The sequence below is a fragment of the Sturnus vulgaris genome, chromosome 20, assembly GCF_052056855.1.
Source record: "Sturnus vulgaris isolate bStuVul1 chromosome 20, bStuVul1.hap1, whole genome shotgun sequence".
Lineage (NCBI taxonomy): Eukaryota > Metazoa > Chordata > Aves > Passeriformes > Sturnidae > Sturnus > Sturnus vulgaris.
Window position 1 is genome coordinate 5,988,171 of NC_142262.1, and position 19,077 is coordinate 6,007,247.

The 19,077-nt window shown below is 49.6% G+C and overlaps 1 protein-coding gene across 24 annotated transcripts in view; it reads right to left on the bottom strand.

Moving 5' to 3' along the window:
• Nucleotides 1-19,077, bottom strand: part of CACNA1G (calcium voltage-gated channel subunit alpha1 G) — a 142,048-nt gene that overhangs the window by 72,189 nt on the left and 50,782 nt on the right. For all 24 annotated transcript variants that reach the window (XR_015807857.1, XM_088176774.1, XM_088176785.1 and 21 more), the window contains exons 4-10: nucleotides 15,793-15,890; nucleotides 13,673-13,832; nucleotides 11,385-11,676; nucleotides 10,797-10,889; nucleotides 8,400-9,210; nucleotides 8,268-8,312; nucleotides 6,557-6,921 (exon numbers count right to left, since the gene is read on the bottom strand). Coding sequence is in view for 23 of the 24 variants with exons in the window: in XM_088176774.1 (XP_088032900.1) it covers nucleotides 6,557-6,921; nucleotides 8,268-8,312; nucleotides 8,400-9,210; nucleotides 10,797-10,889; nucleotides 11,385-11,676; nucleotides 13,673-13,832; nucleotides 15,793-15,890 (1,864 nt within the window). In the remaining variant the exon portion in view is untranslated. The remainder of the gene's footprint in view (nucleotides 1-6,556; nucleotides 6,922-8,267; nucleotides 8,313-8,399; nucleotides 9,211-10,796; nucleotides 10,890-11,384; nucleotides 11,677-13,672; nucleotides 13,833-15,792; nucleotides 15,891-19,077) is intronic.

A 19,077-nucleotide genomic window follows, 5' to 3' on the forward strand; every position in this document is an offset into this window, starting at 1 on the left:
CACAATTTTCCCATTTCACCAAGCTGAAGTCTCTTCTCAATGCTGCCTGAGCAGAGATAATACAAGGGTATGGATGGCAGCTGAAACAACAGCTGTAGTGATAGGATCTAAGGCAGCTCGAGTATTTCCAGCCTCTGAACTAAATTAACAGGAAAGGACTGACACTTATGGTTCCCCGACCAGGGAGCTGAAAAAAAACTTTAGCAGGTGTTAAGGAATCTATATAGGCTCATCCCTAAAGCATGCAGAGAACTGACTTATCTGATAAAAAAATAACCTTTCCAGTTGCATGAAATCTCATTTAATTTTCAAATAATTCAGTCTCCAGAACCAGGATAAAGTCTGTTTTGTAGGCACAGCCTGTTTTTTAATGACTAAGAGAATCACACAATTTTTTTCCCCTGGAAGAGCTTCACAAGTGAGTCAAATAAAACATGCGAGTTCCTACAAGACCCCATAAACCCTTCAAATCCCCGAGAAGCACAAGAACCCCCAAGGTCCATAAAAAGGATTACCCCCAATAACAAACAGAGAGCTGGTTTTGAAGTCGGTGATCCCAGCGATTAACAGCTCCAATGACTTCCATCAGCACTGACTCCTCCAGTCTCCAACAACAAGCCATTAATAAGAGTAATTTCTGCGTAAGCAGGAGCTAATTGAATGCAGCACATGCAAACCCATAGGGCACCTCCTTTTCCTGCTGTGGGAGTGCCCCTTGCAGCTGGAGTGCTGAGGAATTAAGCTGACAGTAGCTCCAAGCCCTACACTGGGCAAAGCCAGCAGGCTCTGAGGGAGGGAAAAGCCTCACTGAGCTGCCAAGGCTTTGATTGCTTGGCTAAGAGCAGCTGGCACGGGGCTGGAGAGATGTGTAATGGAGTTAAATAGAGACATGGGATGTGCACCCGAGTGGAAGTGGAGATACCTCCAGGAAGAGAAGACAGTGCATGAACACGAGGACTCGTGAGCTCCTGGGAAGAGCCCAGGGCAGACGGAGGTTTTCCAAGGAAAGGCTGTTTCATTGATTCAGGGATGCACACACCAGCATCAGTGCCCTTCTAAAACAAGTCTAATGAATCAGACTCACACGGGGAAGCATCAAATGAGAAATTTCACCACAAAGCCAGTCTTTACCATTCAGTTGAGTGAGCCAGGGTACAGGGTTAAGGGGTGCAGCACCAGTTTGCATCAGTGTGTGCTGCAGAGAGCCCCTGGTGCAGCACCAGCTGCTGCCTGGACACAGGACAGGTGTTTGAATCCTTGCACTCGCAGAAAACAACTCAGAAGAGATGCAAGAGATACCAAAAATATTTTACAAAACAAAAAGATTCCCTTCCTTCCTGACCTGGAGACCTGACACAAATCCATGTGCATCAAAGGAGCCAAAATATGTGCCCTGGATTGACCTGGCATGGAGCCACAGAGGCTGGAAGGGACACACAGTTGTCCACAGCTGCCCTATGCAGGTGAGCTGCAACCAATCCCCAGATCTCCCACAGCCTCCTTTGGAGGCAAACAAATACTGGGCAAAATCTCATTTTAGGACATAGGGATAGGAAAAAGGATCAGCCACCACACACCTGACAAATCTGCAGCTGCCATCCACCAGCAGCAAAACATTCAACTGGGCCTGAAACTGGTGGGGATTGGGATGCTCTCGATCACCAAGTCCTGGGAACAAATATTTCTCATCCCAAAGATGCCCTTACCTCTTGAGGCAGTGCTCATGTAGGGATCCAGACCTGCTACTCTCCAGTCTGCCCAGAACTTTGGACACTCAAGCACCCTGAGAGCAGGGGCACCAACCTGTCACATCCCCACTGCCCAGTTCCCTTGCACCATTTTTCCATGGAACAAACTAATTTTCCTCCCACATGGAGAAATCAATCAGTGGGTGTCATGACAGCTAATAATTTCCAGTTACCTTCTTCCCTGCACATTGAATTCAGGCAGAAGCAGAAGTACATAAATACCATTTGGGTGACTATTATTAATGCTTGAACCTGCAGCCTAATGGTTGCTCCATGCTGGCAGGTTTTCTAACCCTTCACCTCCCCTCTCCATCATCCTGGATACCTAAAAATTTCATGTTCTATGATGCTGATTAAGACAACCCTCTTGTTCTTGAGCCTTGACTATTTACATAAATAGACACTTTAATGCATTTTGCCAGCAAGGTTTCCTTTGACTCCTTGGTACAGATGGTTGATATTTCTGTGCTCCAGAAGCTATTAGATCGTAATGTTACCAGTGACAACTCTACATCATCTGTACCCTGCCCTCTCCCCTGCAGCAGGATATACCAGGAATTCAGCTTGAGATACTGCCATGGGCTTAGGCTGCTCCTGTCTCCTGCAGAAGGAGTTTGCCCACCTTGGCTTGGGGCACTGTGGCTTTGTGGATCCCTGCAACACGCTGCTGTATCTGGGGGTCCTCCACTGGCTGACACTGCTGGGGGATGTCAGGCATGGCCTCATCTCCCTTCCTTGAAGAACTGTCTCCCATGAATAATAAGCTGTTCTCCTTGGGTGCTGTCACAGAGTCATTCACCCTTGTCACCTCTCCAGTTTGCTCTTAAAAATTAACAAAAGGCTCCCCACAGGTCTGAACCAATTCTTTCTTTCTTCCTTCCTTCAGAGCCACCAGAATTTTGGATCAATCTAGATCCAAGTCCACACAAGAGCCAGGCAGGGATTTGAACCCATTGCAGCTTTGGGGAGGCCAGTGAAGGACTCTCCAGTCTCTTTCTTGTTATGTTAACAATGGCAAAACACCGCAGAGACGGCGGCTGAAATTCAAGTGCTATTTAAACAAATGAATATGTAGGGTATAGTTCATACAATGCGAGTTCAGACAAGGAAACTCAGAACCGCCAGGAAGCACCATATGAACCAGATTTTAGAAACAAAAACAAAACCCCAAAGCCCTTCCTCAAGGAAGCCCTTGCTGAATTCTTTCCCCTGCTGAGGAGTCCAACATCACGCCTCATACTAAAGCCTTTGCTTTTTACTCCAAGAAAGGACTTGGAGGAAGAAAAGGAAAATAAAAGCAGCACATTATGGAACAGAGCCTGGCTTACAGCCAGGGCTGGGGGGAAAGCAGCACAGAAACCCTCTGGTTTAGCAGCACATTTTACTCCTGCTCTATGGCAGAACAATCTTTGGCAAAGCCGCAGCTGTTTGAACCCGCAGTGCTGCAGAGGCTCAGCTTCCCTAAGGCGAATCAGTCAATTGGTTCAACAGTGTATTTAAAATCCCCTCGAGTCTACCTTTAAATCACATTTATATTCCTCTACCCAAAGCTAATAGTTTCTACCTGCATTTTGCTTCCTCTCTGTAGAAAAACAAGCTATTTAGCAGCCACATTAATAATCCGTGGCAATCTGGTTGTCATTTCCCTGATGGAAAATTTCACAGTGCTGCCCAGCAGCCGCGACGTGGCGAGTGCTGCGAGCACCTCACGCTGTGCTGCCTCCCTCCCACTGCACCTAGAGTCAGGAGAGCAGCAGGAGCTGGATCTGGATGGCTGGGGTGGGGAGGAAACACTGAATTACACCCAGTCAGGTGTACCTACAGCTCCGGCATGTGCAGGAACCACGTGGAAACAACCTGGTGTCGAGTGAGAAAGTCAGCTCATGTCAGAAGGAGCTGAGAGGAAACTCAGCTCTTGAAGCCCCAGCCATGTGATGGTAAAATGTGTGTTGACAATTTACTGTGGAAGGTAGCCTATGGAAAAGAGCTTTGGGTGGAAGAGGAGCTTCATCCAGCAGCCCTGGCCATGGGTGCTCAGTCTGGCCAGGCTGACTGATGGGCCAATACAAACAAGCAGCAGGAGGTGGGGGCCAGTTTTTTCACACTCCCAATTGCCACTCATTTGTGTGTGCCTTCAGAGAACCACTGTCATCTTAAATACCCCAACCTGGCCTACTCTGGTTGCCACATCTGTTAAACAAGAGACTGAAAGATTGCTTCAGGTCCCTCCAGGCTGCCTGTCCAAGGTGAGATGTCAAACCTCCAGAGGAGCAAGCTTTTCTCCCTAGCTGTTATGATGATCTCAGCTCACCAGCTCCTGTCCCGAAGTCCAGGATGCTCTGGTGGTCCCAGAGGTGCTCAATCCCACCCAGTACTGCTGGGGGCAGATGGGTGGGCAGAAGCCTCTTCCTTCTAGAGTAACCTCCAGCCCGTCCTTCCTTCAGAGAGGAGCAGCCCCTCTGCCAAGGGGCCACTAAACAACACAAGGTTTTGACATGACACCTTAAAACAGGCCCTTAAAATAGTTACCCTAATATAGCCCACTGTGCCCAGGGCAGTATGTGGAAAACCCAAGAGGTAAATACTGTCTAAATAAGCAGAGAGCTTAATATAGAAAATCATGGAGTCAAGTACTCTTCAAGCACCCTCATGTCTTTGCAAACATCAGTCAGTAAAGATAAATTTGACATGGTTGATCACTCACACTTTTAGGAAAGGCTCTTTTAAAAGAAAATAATCACGTTTCAGTGTTTATAATCTCTGCAGGAAGGCCTGGTCCAGCATTTTTCCCCTCTAATTCCTGCTCTCATAACTGTCAGATTATGAAATTGCCAACTCTAAGCCTTACGAGGTTACAAAGAAACACCTCTCTGTTCTCTGCCGCCACTTCCAGCAGATGAACTAATAAAAACAAGCTCTGCTATTCCCTCCAAATGCCTGGGAGAAAGGAATCTGGAACAGTAGTAGCTTCAAAATACCATTAAAGAAAGCAACCACCCACAGTGTCTGAAGTCCCCCCACGCTTATCAGCTCCATTCACCCTTGTTACCCAAAAACCACACAAAAATCTGCCTCTTGACATCCAGATGTTTGATGGGACTCACCCCTGGCCAGGGCAGAAAGCAGAAACCTCCTGCCCCATTTTTCCCAAGGCAAAGAATTCAGGAGTTGTGTTACACTTAGGGTGTTTGATGATGGGAGCTTGCTCAGCCCCACATCTCCAGTGAGGTGGTCCCCCCGGGTGGGAGCCCACACCAGAATCTCCCAAAGATGCTTCTGGTAAAGGGCAACAAGCTTTGACAATCCTCTCCTTGGGCAATCACAGCAAAGACACCATGGATCTGCCTTCACCCTTCAGCCAAGGGAGGAATAAAAGTGTTTATTGGTTTCTGTGAGCCACCTCCTCCCAGCTTCTTTGGAGATGATCTTCCCGAGATTATTAAATAAAGGTAGAATCAGTCAAGCTTCCCCGCAGAGCTCCCACCAAGGGCAGCAAATGAAGGTGAAACCAGCAGGAGTTTGGAGTGCACCGCTGTTTAATGTGTACTGAAAACAATACCTAGCCAGCCAGACTGCATCAGGGCATCAGGGGGAGGCTGCTGGCTGGAAGGGACACACTGAGCACAGCCACGTCTCCCTGACACTCAGTCACTGAGGCATTAATGCCACAGGAGGACAGGGGAATTGGGATCCACAGCCACCACCGCTTCCATGGGGATCTGGGGGAGAAACACCTCTGTGTGCCATCACCAGCAACTCAGCAAACATGAAACATGCCAGGATGGGAGAAGTGAAAAAGTGCAAAAGTGGAGTCACGACTTGAGATGCAATGAGCTCCCAGCCAAAACTGGCACAGAGGTGGATGTGTCTCTCTGGGAGCACAGAGCTCTGACATCCCGGGAGAAGCAACATGCTGGGAGCCCTCAAGAATGGGTCTGGTTTCTAACAAGGTTTTGCAACATCCCTGCATCCCCACTAATAAACTCTTCACCCCAAAGGAAGCATGCACCTGCTGCCCCAAGGCATGTGCTTGAGGCAGGATCAAGGGCACCATGCCAGGCAGCCCCAGCAGCTGCCACAAAACCCATGTGAGGCCACAGCATGCAAAGCCTCTGAAAGCAGAGTTCTTGTCATCCTCATGGAGATGTTTAAAGAGGAATGTGGCAACTCCTTTTCTTAATGACTATATATAGGGAAAGCTCTGCTAGGTGACAAGCAGTGAGAGGCTAGAGCAGAGGCAGTCTCTTGCCTGCAAGGACTCAGATAATCGAGCAAAGGAATAGCCAGTGATGAGTCTATTTTGGACTCATCATGCTGCTGCTGGAGCGTTCACCGAGGAGGCAAAGCCATTTGTTACCTTCTCTCCAAGGAGTGCAAATTCAATAGAGTTCCCTGCCTGCAGCTGCACTGACCCCAGAGCCCACAGCTGCCAGCAGCATCTCAAGCACTGCCAGGCTCACACTGACCTGGTGGCAAAGGGCTGCTCCCTCTCCTTGGTCCCCTCACCACAGACCCCAGCACCAGCTGGTGCTGCCCAGGGGACAGTGGTCTCAGCATGGTGCTGACCATCCCTGGCAGGGTTAGGATGCAGGAGCTCACAGAGGTACCAGGTACCAAGGTACCAGTCAAGGTGATTGCTGCAACCTGGAAGCAGTCTCAGAGGGAAAATCCTGCCTTATTCCATTCTGGGACCCTTCCCAGAGCCTTCCAATGCCTCTCACCCCAAACCATTCCACCAGCAGCTGGACTGGGACTCATAACCCCACCCTCAACCCCTCTGCACCAGGAGCTGCCAGGACAGCACTCACCTGCTCGTGGTACTCGATCCCCATGCTGAGCGTGTTAATAAGAATGGCCACCATGATCCCACGGCCAAAATATTTGCTGTCCACGATCTTCCGGAAGGTCTCACACACCACGTGCCAGAAGGCCAGCACCAGGTGGGCTCTCCTGGCCCTGGCTTTGCCCCTCTGTGGATCCCTCTGGTCACTGTAGTGGGCATCCTGTGTGAACTCGTAGACCCCCTCGCTGTCGGAGTCGGCCGTCTCGTTGTCCGACAGCTCAGCCTCGCCTGCCAGCGCTGTGAGGCAGTAGGGGCAGCTCTCAGGGGTGCAGGAGCCTCCTTCCAGCTTGGTGCAGGGGCTGGAGATCTTGCAGGAGCTTTGGCAGGGACCTGAAATGCCAGCAGAGCAGGGAAAGGGCGGCTTGTGAGCTGGGACAGGGGGCTGCAGGAAGCAACACCTGCTCCCTGTTAGCACCAAGCCTTTGCCCCTGACATGACAGGCAGTTCCTAATGGGAAAAAGGCTTCTGCTGGGTTAAAACCTGGGCTCCCCAAGTGCCTTCTCTCTGTTTATCAAGTTCTCTTTGCTGCCCCAAATACCAGCCCAGCCATGGACCCTGAGCACATCTCATTACATCTCTTAGCCATTACAGGAAGGAGGAAGCAATCGGTTTCCCCGTTCCTGGCAGGATCCTGGCTGTAATTATCAGGAGGACTGTTAGCAGCCTTTTTTTCCATTTCCCTCTGCTGATGCTCCAAAACCACTAGCTTCCCTCTCCACATGCTGGCCTTAGTGGCAGCTGCCAGGTGTCTCCTGGGTGAAATACCACTGCAATATTCCCCAAAATTCCCACCAGCTGGCAATGCATGCACCTGACTCCTGCATGGCAGCACCCAGCAGTGAGAATGCAAACCCTGCACTAAACCAACTCAGAGCCCAGTTCTGTGTGTTTAGTCTCTGGGCAGTGCTGGGCTGTGGGAAGGATTTGGTCTGTTCCCTGCACAGCTCCTGGCTGGAAAGGTCAGTGTTGTTGCAGCGGGGTAGAAAAGGCACTGACTGCCTGGGAAAGCTTGGCCAGAAACACTTCTTGGAGGCTGAGAGTGTTTGGACTAGACTGGTCTGAACTCCCAAATTTCAGGATGTGGAGGTAAAAGGAGCATCTTGCAGTGAAGATGTGAAACCGCTGATTCAAGAAAGAGTCAGACACTGAATGCATCTTACAGGCTTCCTGAACAAATCACAGTTTTTTAGTACTTGGCATCTGTGATTGCCCTTGAGCACTCACACAAAGCAGACACTCAATCTCCCTGAGCCTCGTGTCCCATGGGAGCAGAGCTACACAGTGCTCAGGGGTGTGATAGGACTCAGATCTGGAAGGTGTCCATCTGCAAGCTCAAGTTGATTTTGGGAGTACAGGACCTGGGAAGTTTTCCCTATAAATGGTTTGGGAATGGAGAAAAATAATGGAATTTTGTCCTAACATTTAATCTAAACCCACTCTGCAAAATTTAAAGCCATTCCCTCCTTCCTGTCACTACATGTCCTTGTCAAAGTCCCACTCCAGCTCTCTTGTACTTGTCTAATCTACAAGATGGAAATTGCAGAGAAAATGGATTCACTGAAAACCCTCATATCCCTTGGATTATTGCAGGTATGAAGTCTGGGAGGTTGAAACCTCTCTCCTAAATTTGGCTATAAGAGGCATTAGGTAGGTCAGAAGATTTCTGTTCATCTCACCTGGAAAGCCATCGCCTTTCTCTGTAACGTGGACTGAAAAGAACCCTGAAAAAAATCAGAGAGAGAAAAAAATTAGGACAAAAATGGTATTTCTGGAAAGCAGCCCCAGATGCAGATCCAACCCCAGCTCACCTGTGCTCTGTGTCTCTAGAAGTTTGTGCATGGTGCTGTACGGCCCGGGTGGGATGTTGAGGCTCGTCAAGGTGCTGCTCCCAGCTCCCACGGCCGCCTCCCCCAGGTTCTTCTCCTTCAGCACCTCATGGGATGTGCTGGAGTGCACCGTGGGGTACACCTTGCTGCCCACCATGCTCCTGGGGATCCCTTCTGGGCTTGGCAAGCCGAGGCTTGGCTGTGTCAGGGACGACCGGCAGCGCACTGGCTCGAAGTGGCAGTCGGCGTGGTAGATGCTGTGCACGGACTCGGTGTTGCTGGGAGAGGCGCTGGGGGCCCCCAGGGAGTTGGGTGCCGAGGGAGGGAGCATCAGGCGGTTGGTGCCATTGTGCAGTGAGCTGGTCTCCACGTCGCTGATCTCCGGGCTGGCACGGGGCGCTCGCAGGTTGCCGTTGCCCAGGTGGTAGTGGTGGTGGTGGTGGTGGTGGTGGTGGATGAGGTGGTGCACGGAGGATCTCTTCCTGCTCCGGCGCTTCCTGGCGTGCCGCTCGGGCCCCGCTTTGCTCGTGGGGCTGCTGAGGAATCCCATCCTCACGCCTGCTGCCCTGTAGGCCTTCACCAGCTGCTTGCTGCCTTTCCGGGCAATGTAAACCAGGTACTTGAGGAGCTCGTCGTAGCAGCTGCCCGGCTCTGAGAAGCTGGCCAGGGTGCTGGCGTTGGACAGGTAGCGCACACGCTGCTCCTTCATCAGCTGGCTCTCGCGCTGCTTCGTCTCGGAGAACTGCGTGGCTATCACCACCAGGCACAGGTTGATCATGAAGAAGGAGCCCACCTAAGGGGACAGGGGACGTCAGCCGCCTCAGTGTGGCCGTGGCACCCCACAGATCTGCAGGGCACAAGGAGTAGGGGGCAAACAACCCCAGCCATCCCCACCGCAGGGCTGGGCTGACTCACCCCCCCAGGCTCCCACCCCAGGGACTCCCACGCCAGCCCTCCGTGGAGGACGTCAGAGATCAAAGACGAGAGAAAATTATTTTGACAAAAATCTCTTGCTCTTTTAAGACGGTGTTTTTCTCTCTCCACAGACAGCAGTTGTAATTATCACAATTAGTGGCATTAGGATGAATACTGAGCCTTCCTGATAGGAGCTTTTTTTTCTGCCAGTGTGTGGGCAGCTTGCGAGCAGATCCCTTTCCCCTGCTAACGGGATTTGCGGGTGACTGTTATGCAAGGGCATCAACAGCCTGTACCCACAGCTTGGAGATTTTCTTTCCAACCAGGGTTTCATGAGGTTCTGCCTTCTGCACAGCCCAGCCTGGATCACAGGGAATTACTGACATGCTAACGGGCTATCACACGCTGCTAACGTTACACGCACGGCATCTGGAAAAGTACTGCTTGCTCTTCCTCTTCGTCATCTTGGGGAGGCTGAGAGGAAGGGTTTGTTTCTCTCTTGGGGAAGCTAATATTAAAAAACAACATCATGGACTAAACAACCGTCTACTTTCTCGTCAGGGTTTGAGTCCTGGCTTGATGAGGAGCAGAAATCCCCACAATGACCTAACTGACAATGTGCAGCTATTTTTCTGGACTTAGACTAATAGCATAGCAAGACAAGGAGTCATCTCACTTAGCCACATCTGAGTGAGGCACCTAATGATCCTTTAGAGTCAAGAGAGAAATAGGTGCATCAAGTCTGCAATGCATCTAATTTATTTTGAATGTCTACCTTCAGAGGAGATGAATCACCCCCTTAAAGCACCTATTTTTCTCCCTTGACGATAAAGGGAGTCTAGACAACGAGCTCAGCCAGTCACTGTAGACAGTTCTGCTTGCACAGATGAAGCCCATCATGGAGCCCACCCCATAGAAACTCTTTGTTGGCTCCTTTGTGGGTGGCCTCAGATGATGCTGTGAAGTGTGGGTGGGCTGTGGGCAGTAATCTCTTCCCTCCTTTCTTAACGTGCTCTCTGAAGTTTGGGACTGTGTTCCTGAAACATCCCCACTGCACCAAGGACCCAGCCAGATGGGTTCTTCAATGCTGGGGAATTTTTGGGCAGCCTCTTCCCTTTCTGGCACTCGAAAACTGGCCAGGTGAAATTTGCCTACTTTAAAACTTAAATTCAAGGTGGCAAGCAAGACAGAGAAGCTTGGAGCACAAGGAGAGAAGTAGTAGAAGCAGCAGCAACAACAGAAGTGTATCTATCACAGCTTGAACATATCTTCCTTTCCTTCCTCATGATTGCAGCAAAATGCAGCTGCAGCACAATTCTGTAGGGAAGCTGCATTTCTCCCAGAGGGCTGGTTGCTACTTCAGCTTTTATATTTACTGCACCCTCTGCCCTGCTTCTCTGGGTGACTCCACTCTGCTCTCTCCAAATGCCAGGAGGACCCCCCTGCTCCCCTAAGGCCACTCACAATGATCAGGAGGATGAAGTAGATGAAGTTGTAGAAGGAGTGTGCATCCATGACAAAGTACATGATGTCCACCCAGCCTTCCAGCGTGATGACCTGGTGGAGACAGGAAGGGAAAAAAACTCCTCAAGGCTCAGTTAAAACAGAGCACACAGGCAATGCTTCTTCTGGCTGGGTCATGTCTGACACCCCGTAGTCGGTCCTGGTGTAGTACAAGACGCTGAGGAGCCAACTCCTGCTCCTCCCAATGCCAACAGCCACATTTCCAGCTGCCCAGGCTGAATCTCTTTCCAGCTGGACTTAAGGGACCCTAGTGCATTTTGCAGAGAGAAGAGCAGTCTCTAGGTACTGCCCCACACCAGCATCATCAGACTAAACACCCACGGGGTTTTGTCCATGCATGTGAGGTGGAGATGTTCTCAAAACACACATCATATCGTATCCCTAATACTTTGAGCACCTGTGCATTACTATAGAAGTGCTCACAAGTGCAAAAGAGCCCCCAGGAGTGCAATTACACAGCCCCTGGGAACACGCTGGGGGCAGGACCTGCTGCTTTCCCACCTGTGCCCGTTGGCAGACAGGGCTCACCTGAAATATTGCAATCCAGGCGTAGCCAATGTTATCGAAGTTGATGGCTCCCTTGAAGGGGTTGTGCTCCCCAGCAGAGCAGTTGGTGTAGTACTGGTTCCAGTTCACACAGGACGTGTTGGTGGTGTCATTGTAGGAGTAATAATCCAGGGTGCACTCCAGCCCCTCTTCCCTCCTCGTTGGGATGCTCCGGCAGTAGCGCATCCCGTTCTCCCGGGGCTGGGAGCAGATGAAGGGATTTTCATCTTCGTTCTCTGTCTGGTAGTACCGCTCCAAATCTACCGTGTAGGGGCTGAAAAAGTCCAGACAGGGCTGGGGCTTGCAAACTGACTGCAGGCAATCTGGCAAGGAGACAGCTGTAACAGCACAGTCTGATATCTGCTTTTCTGGATCTTAAAGCTGTTTTTTAAAGAAGGAATCCCCTTGGAGTTACTGCAGCCTCACAGGGTGAGCTGATGTCTTTATCTGGGTTTTGAGAAACTGAGGCAGTGCACTCAGCTCCTTGGCAATCCCTCTGATGGCATTACTAAAAGTTACTCTCTTTGGAAGCACTCTGGCTTTGACTTTAGGAGACTAAGAGAAGGATTCAGTGTGACAGGGCTTCTCTGAAATGTCTTTGCTGCAGTAGGATGGAAATTGGTCAGTTTAAGCTCCTGTCTGTCCTGTCCTTCTGGAGATGCTGAGAATCATTTAGGGAGACTATGTACAAGGACCTCCCAAGATTCCTAAAAATCAGAGATAGGGACTTCATCTGCATTTCACCGTGTCAGTTCAGCCCACGGATAAGCTCTAAATTCCCTCTGAGGGTGGCCTTACCACAGCAAACCAGGCAAAAATACTCTTCAGGGAGATGAAACAACCCATGGCCAGTCAGAAACTGGCTCCTTGCTCTGCACACACTATCTCCTTAATGCTGCCAGGACTCCCACTAAAGCTTGCAAAGATATTTTTAAGCCTAGTTCAGCCCGGTTAATTCCTGCAGAATTGCCTGTAATACCCTTCAAAGCCTATCTAAACCCCTGGAATTCTGGCTCAATTAAACAGCACCCAAACCTGTGGCTCTATTGGATTTACTCAGTGGTGAAGCTGTCCCCCTGCTCTGCTGACATTTACTTAACAGGGACGTGTGCTGGTAATGACACTTCCAGCCACCCCTCGAGGGCAAGACCTGCAAGAGGAGTGGGAGTTGATTAGGAGGTGGGTGGGAGAGGTTGGAAGATGCTTCCTGCCAGCCTGGCCACTGCAGCAGCAGCAACGTGGTCCTGCTGTGTACAGAAAAGAAGCTTTGGGCTTGTAGGATTCCTCCATCCGGGTGTGAATCCAGCCAGATCCACCCTGGGGAGTCAGCAATCCACTGAAATGTGACCTGCATGGCAGAGCTTGGCAGAGCCATCAAGGATTTGCTGTCACCTGCCCTTCTCCAAGCATTTAAAGGGATGGAAGTGATGGAAAAAAGCAGGTAGGTAGAACAGGCAGGAAACCCCGAACGAGGCTGTCAGCTACCAGGTATTTCAACCACTGTTCAAACAGTGCTACATCAGGCCAGAAAACTGATCACAACAGTTCTTTTGGCCTTAAAATTCAGGGATCTGTGAAAATTAATAGTTTGGGATAGGGACTATCTCTTGCTCTGAGGCTGAAAATTGTCTAGCATCAAAAATGCACAGTAGTTCCATTAGCTTTTCCTGGAGTTTGGGTGGGACTACAAAAGTTGTGGCAATAAACATCACCAGCCACTGGAGGGGATTGAGACCTGGGAGTCTCCACACAGAAAAGGTCTAAATTTAGAAAGCCTGAATGCTGGAGTTAGTAAGCCAGGGGTCTCTCGGAATCCTTCAGAGAGAGATGAGAATGTAAGGATTGAATTAAATTATTTGAATTGAATGAGTAAGCCACTTGCTGTTTGCCATTGCTTTTGCCACTTGCTTTTAATGCCATGTGCTTGTGCCATTGCTTTGCTTTGTTTTTGCCTTTGAAACAGTATGGGTGTCCCCAAGGCACCCAGACGTTTCCCTAAACCTCACACCTGAACTGCCATTTAAAGAGGCTTTTTTTGGAGGCTTTTAGCAATCAGAGAGGTTCCCCAGTGCCAGCTGAGGGTTAAGGACAGCCTGCAAATGCAAATGGTGAATTGTCACAGCTCTGTTCCCACTGTGTGTGCCCAAGCAGGAGTGATGGTGGCATTTAGGAGCATTTACAGAAGAGAAGGGATTTTTTTACAGAGGAGATCCCGGAGGGACAGCCTCCCTCAGGCTGGGGAGACACTGCAGCTGCCCACACAGACTCACATGCTGAAGTTCTCAGGGAGGAAGCAGCGGTTCCTGAGCAAACCTGCCCACAGCTGGACTCCCACAATGCCAAAGATGAAGAAGACGAAGAAGCAGAGGAGGAGAACGTTCCCCAGCATGGGCAGCGTGTCCAAAAGCAGCGTCACCAGGATGCGCATACCTGAGGCAAAGGGGAAAAGTTCACGTTGAATTGTCTTGTTCCAGCTCTGTCCTCCTGACCTCTTCCTTTCCACAGATACTGTTCCACCTATATTTCCTTCTATTATTTTCCTTCTATCCTCATCACCCACACATGGCTTGTGAAAAGTCACAGCTTCCCATCCCTTCAAAGCCCCTGGAACACCCCCTTTCATTCCTGCCTTGCTGCTGGACACCAGACCTCCCTCCCCTGCTCCTCAAGTCCTCTTCTCCGAAGTTTTCTAGCAATTATGTTTCCTTTCTTCCCTCAGATTAAATTCTGATGTTCACCTTTGCTCAATCTTATTTCTTTCTCCATGCAGTGTATTTCAAAATTCCCTTCCCTCCCTATTTCCCCTCATCCACCCTAATCGTCCTCTCTTCCCTAAAATACAGGACTCTCTCTGGCAGTTAATTCTCACAACAGAGAACAGCCAGTTCTGTAACAAAGACAAATTGATGGTGACTTCAACTTGACATTTACACACAAAAAATTGATTTAATCTGACATCTGTGGAATATTCTGCTCATCTCTCACTCTCCTTCTTTCCCCATGTGCTGCACTCTCTCACTTGCTTATATTGGTTTTTATCTAAAGAAAGCTCTACTGTTGCACTCTTCACTTTGATACTTCAGAAGGACTTTTTTCTCTTATCCTGATGCTGTCACCTCCTCTCTCAGAGTTTTTCTTCTACTCCTTTACCGGGGAACAACGACCTTGCATCAACTCCTAATTAACTAAAATTACTTTCTGTGGTTATTGCATTGATCATCATACAAAGCTCATTTTTTATTTTTCCCACCTTGCATTTCTATCCCACTGTAACTACATTGCAGAGAAGACAAGATAAATTACCCAGGATTTCAAAACACATTAAGTGAATTACATCCCCAGTTAGACAGTAGTGGATAAATTCAGCTGTCCACCAATTCAGCAGTAGGGATAAAAAAAAATAACCATTGCAAACAGGATTCTGAAGCTTCTGTAATGATTGAAACATCAGCAGCAAAGCCAGATTAAGTTCAAGAGTCGGGAGCAGGAAAATAAATAGATCCCAGGCACTTCCAGCATCAGCAGAGAGAACTGAAGCAGATTAGTTCTCATCAAGGCATTGGGCCAGTTCAGACAGGGGAGTGCAGACTTGGATTCAATTTGGCTAAAACAGTACGTTTTTGATGATTTGATGACCAGGATTGTAGGACCAGGAAAAGGAGGCTTCTGGTGCAGTTGTACTTACACTTAACATACCTGACCCATGCAGCATCTGAGGGTGCTCAGTGTCTGTCATGGAGCACTGGGATTTGCCCAGCATGGGGCAGGAGGAGGGTTTGTGGTGGCCAGTGCCAAATGTGGCTGGGCCGCCGTGCAGCAGCAGGCAATGCCACCCACTGTGCTTAAAGCAGGGCTGAGAGCCTTGTCCATCCCCTGACACACCAGGGCTGATGAGCCACTGCCCATCCCAGGTCTGCTTTGGAGATGCTGGGGGTTTGGGCTGTATGGACCAGCTATGGGTTCCTCAGCACCTCCCAGGGGGCTACCTCCAGGCACAACAAGATTTCCTCACCCCAATTTCTCCAGGGAAGGATGAAATATCCCAGGGAAGGTGGGAGCAGCATGGCTCAGACCCCACTGCCTGTAGTGCCTGGCAAAGGCTGTTGGCTCAGTCAGTCCCTATCACCTGCAGCCCTTTAGCAGCCTCCTCAAACCCTCTCCAGATGAGAAAGGAGGTGTCTGAAGACAGTCCTGGATAACTTATTGACTCGTCTCTGATGCCACAGGTGTCAAAAGGAACCCAGACAGTGGTGGTAGGACCCAGCGCTACCAGGCTTGGGCAAATATTTGGGCTGTGATGTAAGACCAAAGCATCTGGGTTTGCCCTCCCATCTTTGGGACGTGGATCCAGGCAGCTGGCCCCAACAGGAGGAAAAAGGATCTGACTTACTGGGGACCCTGTTGATGGCCCTGAGTGGCCGCAGGACTCGGACGGTGCGGACGGCTGAGAAGCTGACGTTCTGCAGGTCCAGGGAATACTCCAGCATCCTGAGAAAGACACAAAACCACAGAGGACTGTCATGGATCCAGTGGAGAAATGTTAGATTATCAAACATTACAAAGCAAACATTAAATGCCAACCACTCACAGAGGAACTTGTTACTGCGTCTCTCCCATCAGGAAAGTTTGCCAGAGGAATTAATTAAGGCTTGTTTGTGTGTCAGGATAAAGTCAATGAGGGGGGAATGTGATACACCAGCTCACACAGCCACAGATCTCTCTCTCTCTCTTCTGCTTTGGTTACTGTTTTTGCACAGAGCCAGGCAGAAGCTTCTGAAAGTCCCTGCACACTCCAGAGAGGAAATTTCCATCAATATAACAGATACTGTAATGAATCGGAGTTTGTTGTGCTGAGCACCACCACAGTCCTGAAAGGAAGAACATCTGGTGCAGACCCCTCTGCAGGACACAGGACATGAGCAGTACAGGGCACTGAGCTCTGCTGCCTCTGCCCAGAAGAGACCCTTAGCAGGTGGGACCAAAACTGGTGACACTTGCAGATAAAGAATGGGGCCAACATGGACCTAGGAACCTCCAGTACTCCCACTGTCTGATAGGGTTATTTCCCAGCTCCATAGAGGAGCAACATTCACAGGACTTAGTCTAGGATGCACCTGGATGGCTGCAAGTCCCTGGGGTGCCCCAGCACCTCTCACTCTTCTCATGGCACCTTTGCTCAAGCACAACAGAGTCATCAGTCACACCTCCAGGACTTTGCTCTCTGGCTGTGGGAAGATCCAAGAGCTCTGCCCAGAATATTCTTGAAGAAGAAGAGCCAGGCAAAGGTAAAGAAGACAACCCTGAGGCTCACTGGACAGTCAGGTTCCCACTGCCACAGGCAACCACAGCATATTAATCTCTTCCAAAAATTACCAAATTCCATCTCCAAACAAGCTGGGTGGTTCTCTCCCTCTGACTGTGATGGCTACAAGCCTAATTTCCAGCTTGAATTTATTCAGGACAAGCTCATATCCATTTTTTCTTACAGCAGCACTGTCTTTAAAGTAACTTCTCTAGATGTTATTTGTCCCTGATGTTTACCCACCCATGTATTTACGGAGGACAAAGCACATCTCCTCTCAGCCTTGATTTTGCAAAGTCAAACAAATCAAGTTCTTCCAGCCCCATCTGACAGACAGGCTCTCTGTTTCTCAGTCACAACCTTCCTCCATGCTTGACCCGCTCTGAATTAATCTCACCTGATTAGGCATCAAGTTTCTGGAGGAGGTTTTGGTTGCTCCTTACACCAGGCATCAGTGCTGTCCCTTTGCTCCCTGCTGAAATCCCGAAGGATCTATCAGTGCTGAGCTGGGTTTGCCATGGCTGCAGCACACTGGAGGTTTGTTTTTGCTGTGATCAGCCAAACCCACTCTCCTCCCTCCTGCCTCCAGCAGGTGAGGGGTGCCCCAGGGTGAAGAAGGCTCCCCTTCCAGCCCCCAAATGAACAACTCCATGTTCATGCAGTGAGGCTTTACTTGATAGGCTCTAATGAGAATGATGATGATGATCAAACCATATCTAAGATTAAAATAGCCTCAACATATTGCTCTCTGCTTAGCTGACCCCCACAGCAATGGGGCAGTCCCAGGAGATGGAGGTTGGACAGGCACTTATGGATACTGCAAATTTGTTCTCAGCCACTGACCAGAATGGAAGGCAGCATGTTCACAAAATCCCACCCTGCATTGAGCAAGCTTTAGCTAGGGTGAGGACAGGGGCAGTGCTTCCCCTGGCTTTCATTGCTGTCAAGTTTCACTTGCTGTTCAAAAAGATTTCTGTGTGGTTGGCAATATTCAGGTAAAAAGCCCATATCAAACACACAGCTTTTCTTTCATCCATTATTAAAACAGAGGCTGCCAGCAAAACTCAGAGCAGCACGTGGTTACGTGCACCAAGACAAATCATTTTCTGATTAATGACAGCTCCAGACGCACTTCCAGAGATGTGACTGCTTGTAAGCTGCAAGGGACGTGCTGTAAAATGCATTTTGATTTAACTTATTAAAAAACAATTATAATGCCATATTTAAAGGAACAAGCCAAACAACAATGCAGAGACTTGAGCAAACACTTGAACACCATGACCAAGAGAAAGAAGGTGGTCTCCTGCCTGTGTTGCTGGACACTGCCACCAGAACTGGTGTCACAGCACTGCCAAGCTCAGCCCCAGACACAGAGTCCACACCTTGCTGGTAACCAACAGCTCAAGTGCCTTGAGAGAACTCAGAAAAAAATGCCAATAAAGCTCAGTCACTAAAGAGCAAGTCCAGTGAGAACACCACCGGTCCCCAGCTCTAAGGTCACTTCCCAAGGCAAGGGGAAGCACGGGAAGAATCAATCCACATCCCTGCCAGGGGAAAATACTCAGCGAGAGCAAATGTCAGGATGTCACCAGCTGGTGAGGTGACAAGTACATTTACCAGCATATATAGCATTTATGCATTGGAAATCTGCAGTGTAAAAGGCTCCTGATGAAGCTTCAATTCAAATGTCATCTCTGCTCAGAGGGGAAGGCACGATGCCTGTCAGCACCGCTGCCACCAACCTGGTGCCCAGCCAAGTTAAAGGCTCAGAGAGAAACTCAGCATTAAATAGGATGGATTCACAGCTCGTCAGGGTGATCATCAACCCCCGATCACTGGAGTTATTCAGAAGGAAAGCGGAAATATCTAGGACTTTCTAAGAATAAAAGTGGAGCATCTGCAAAGCCAGACGTACAACGGGCTGCTGGTGGGAGGCAGAGAGGGAGCTGATGCAAACCTTTGGCAAATGCTTCTCCAAGCAGGAAAACTCCCAGAGCTCAGCTGACAGGCAACAGGGATGGCTCAAGATGGACCAGGCAGGTGAAACTCATTCCTATTCCACCTGGAGACAGTGATTTGGAGCATGCTGGGGTTTCTGTCATGTAAAACCCAATGCAGAGGGAAGGATTGCCTGAGTGCAATGCCAGGCAGCAACCCTGAGGTAAAGGGTTTTCAAAAGTGATGCTCAGAGCATCACAAGAAGGGTTCAAGGGGTTCTGCTTACCCAGAGAGCCTGTAACAGAGCACAGAAATTCCAGCCAAGTCCTTCCCACACTTAGCCAGCATTGCTTCTCTGAAGCACCTTGCTCTCAGCCCTGACTCTGCTCCCATGGCCAGGATCACTCCTGCTCAGGAAGCAGAAGATGTGAAAAC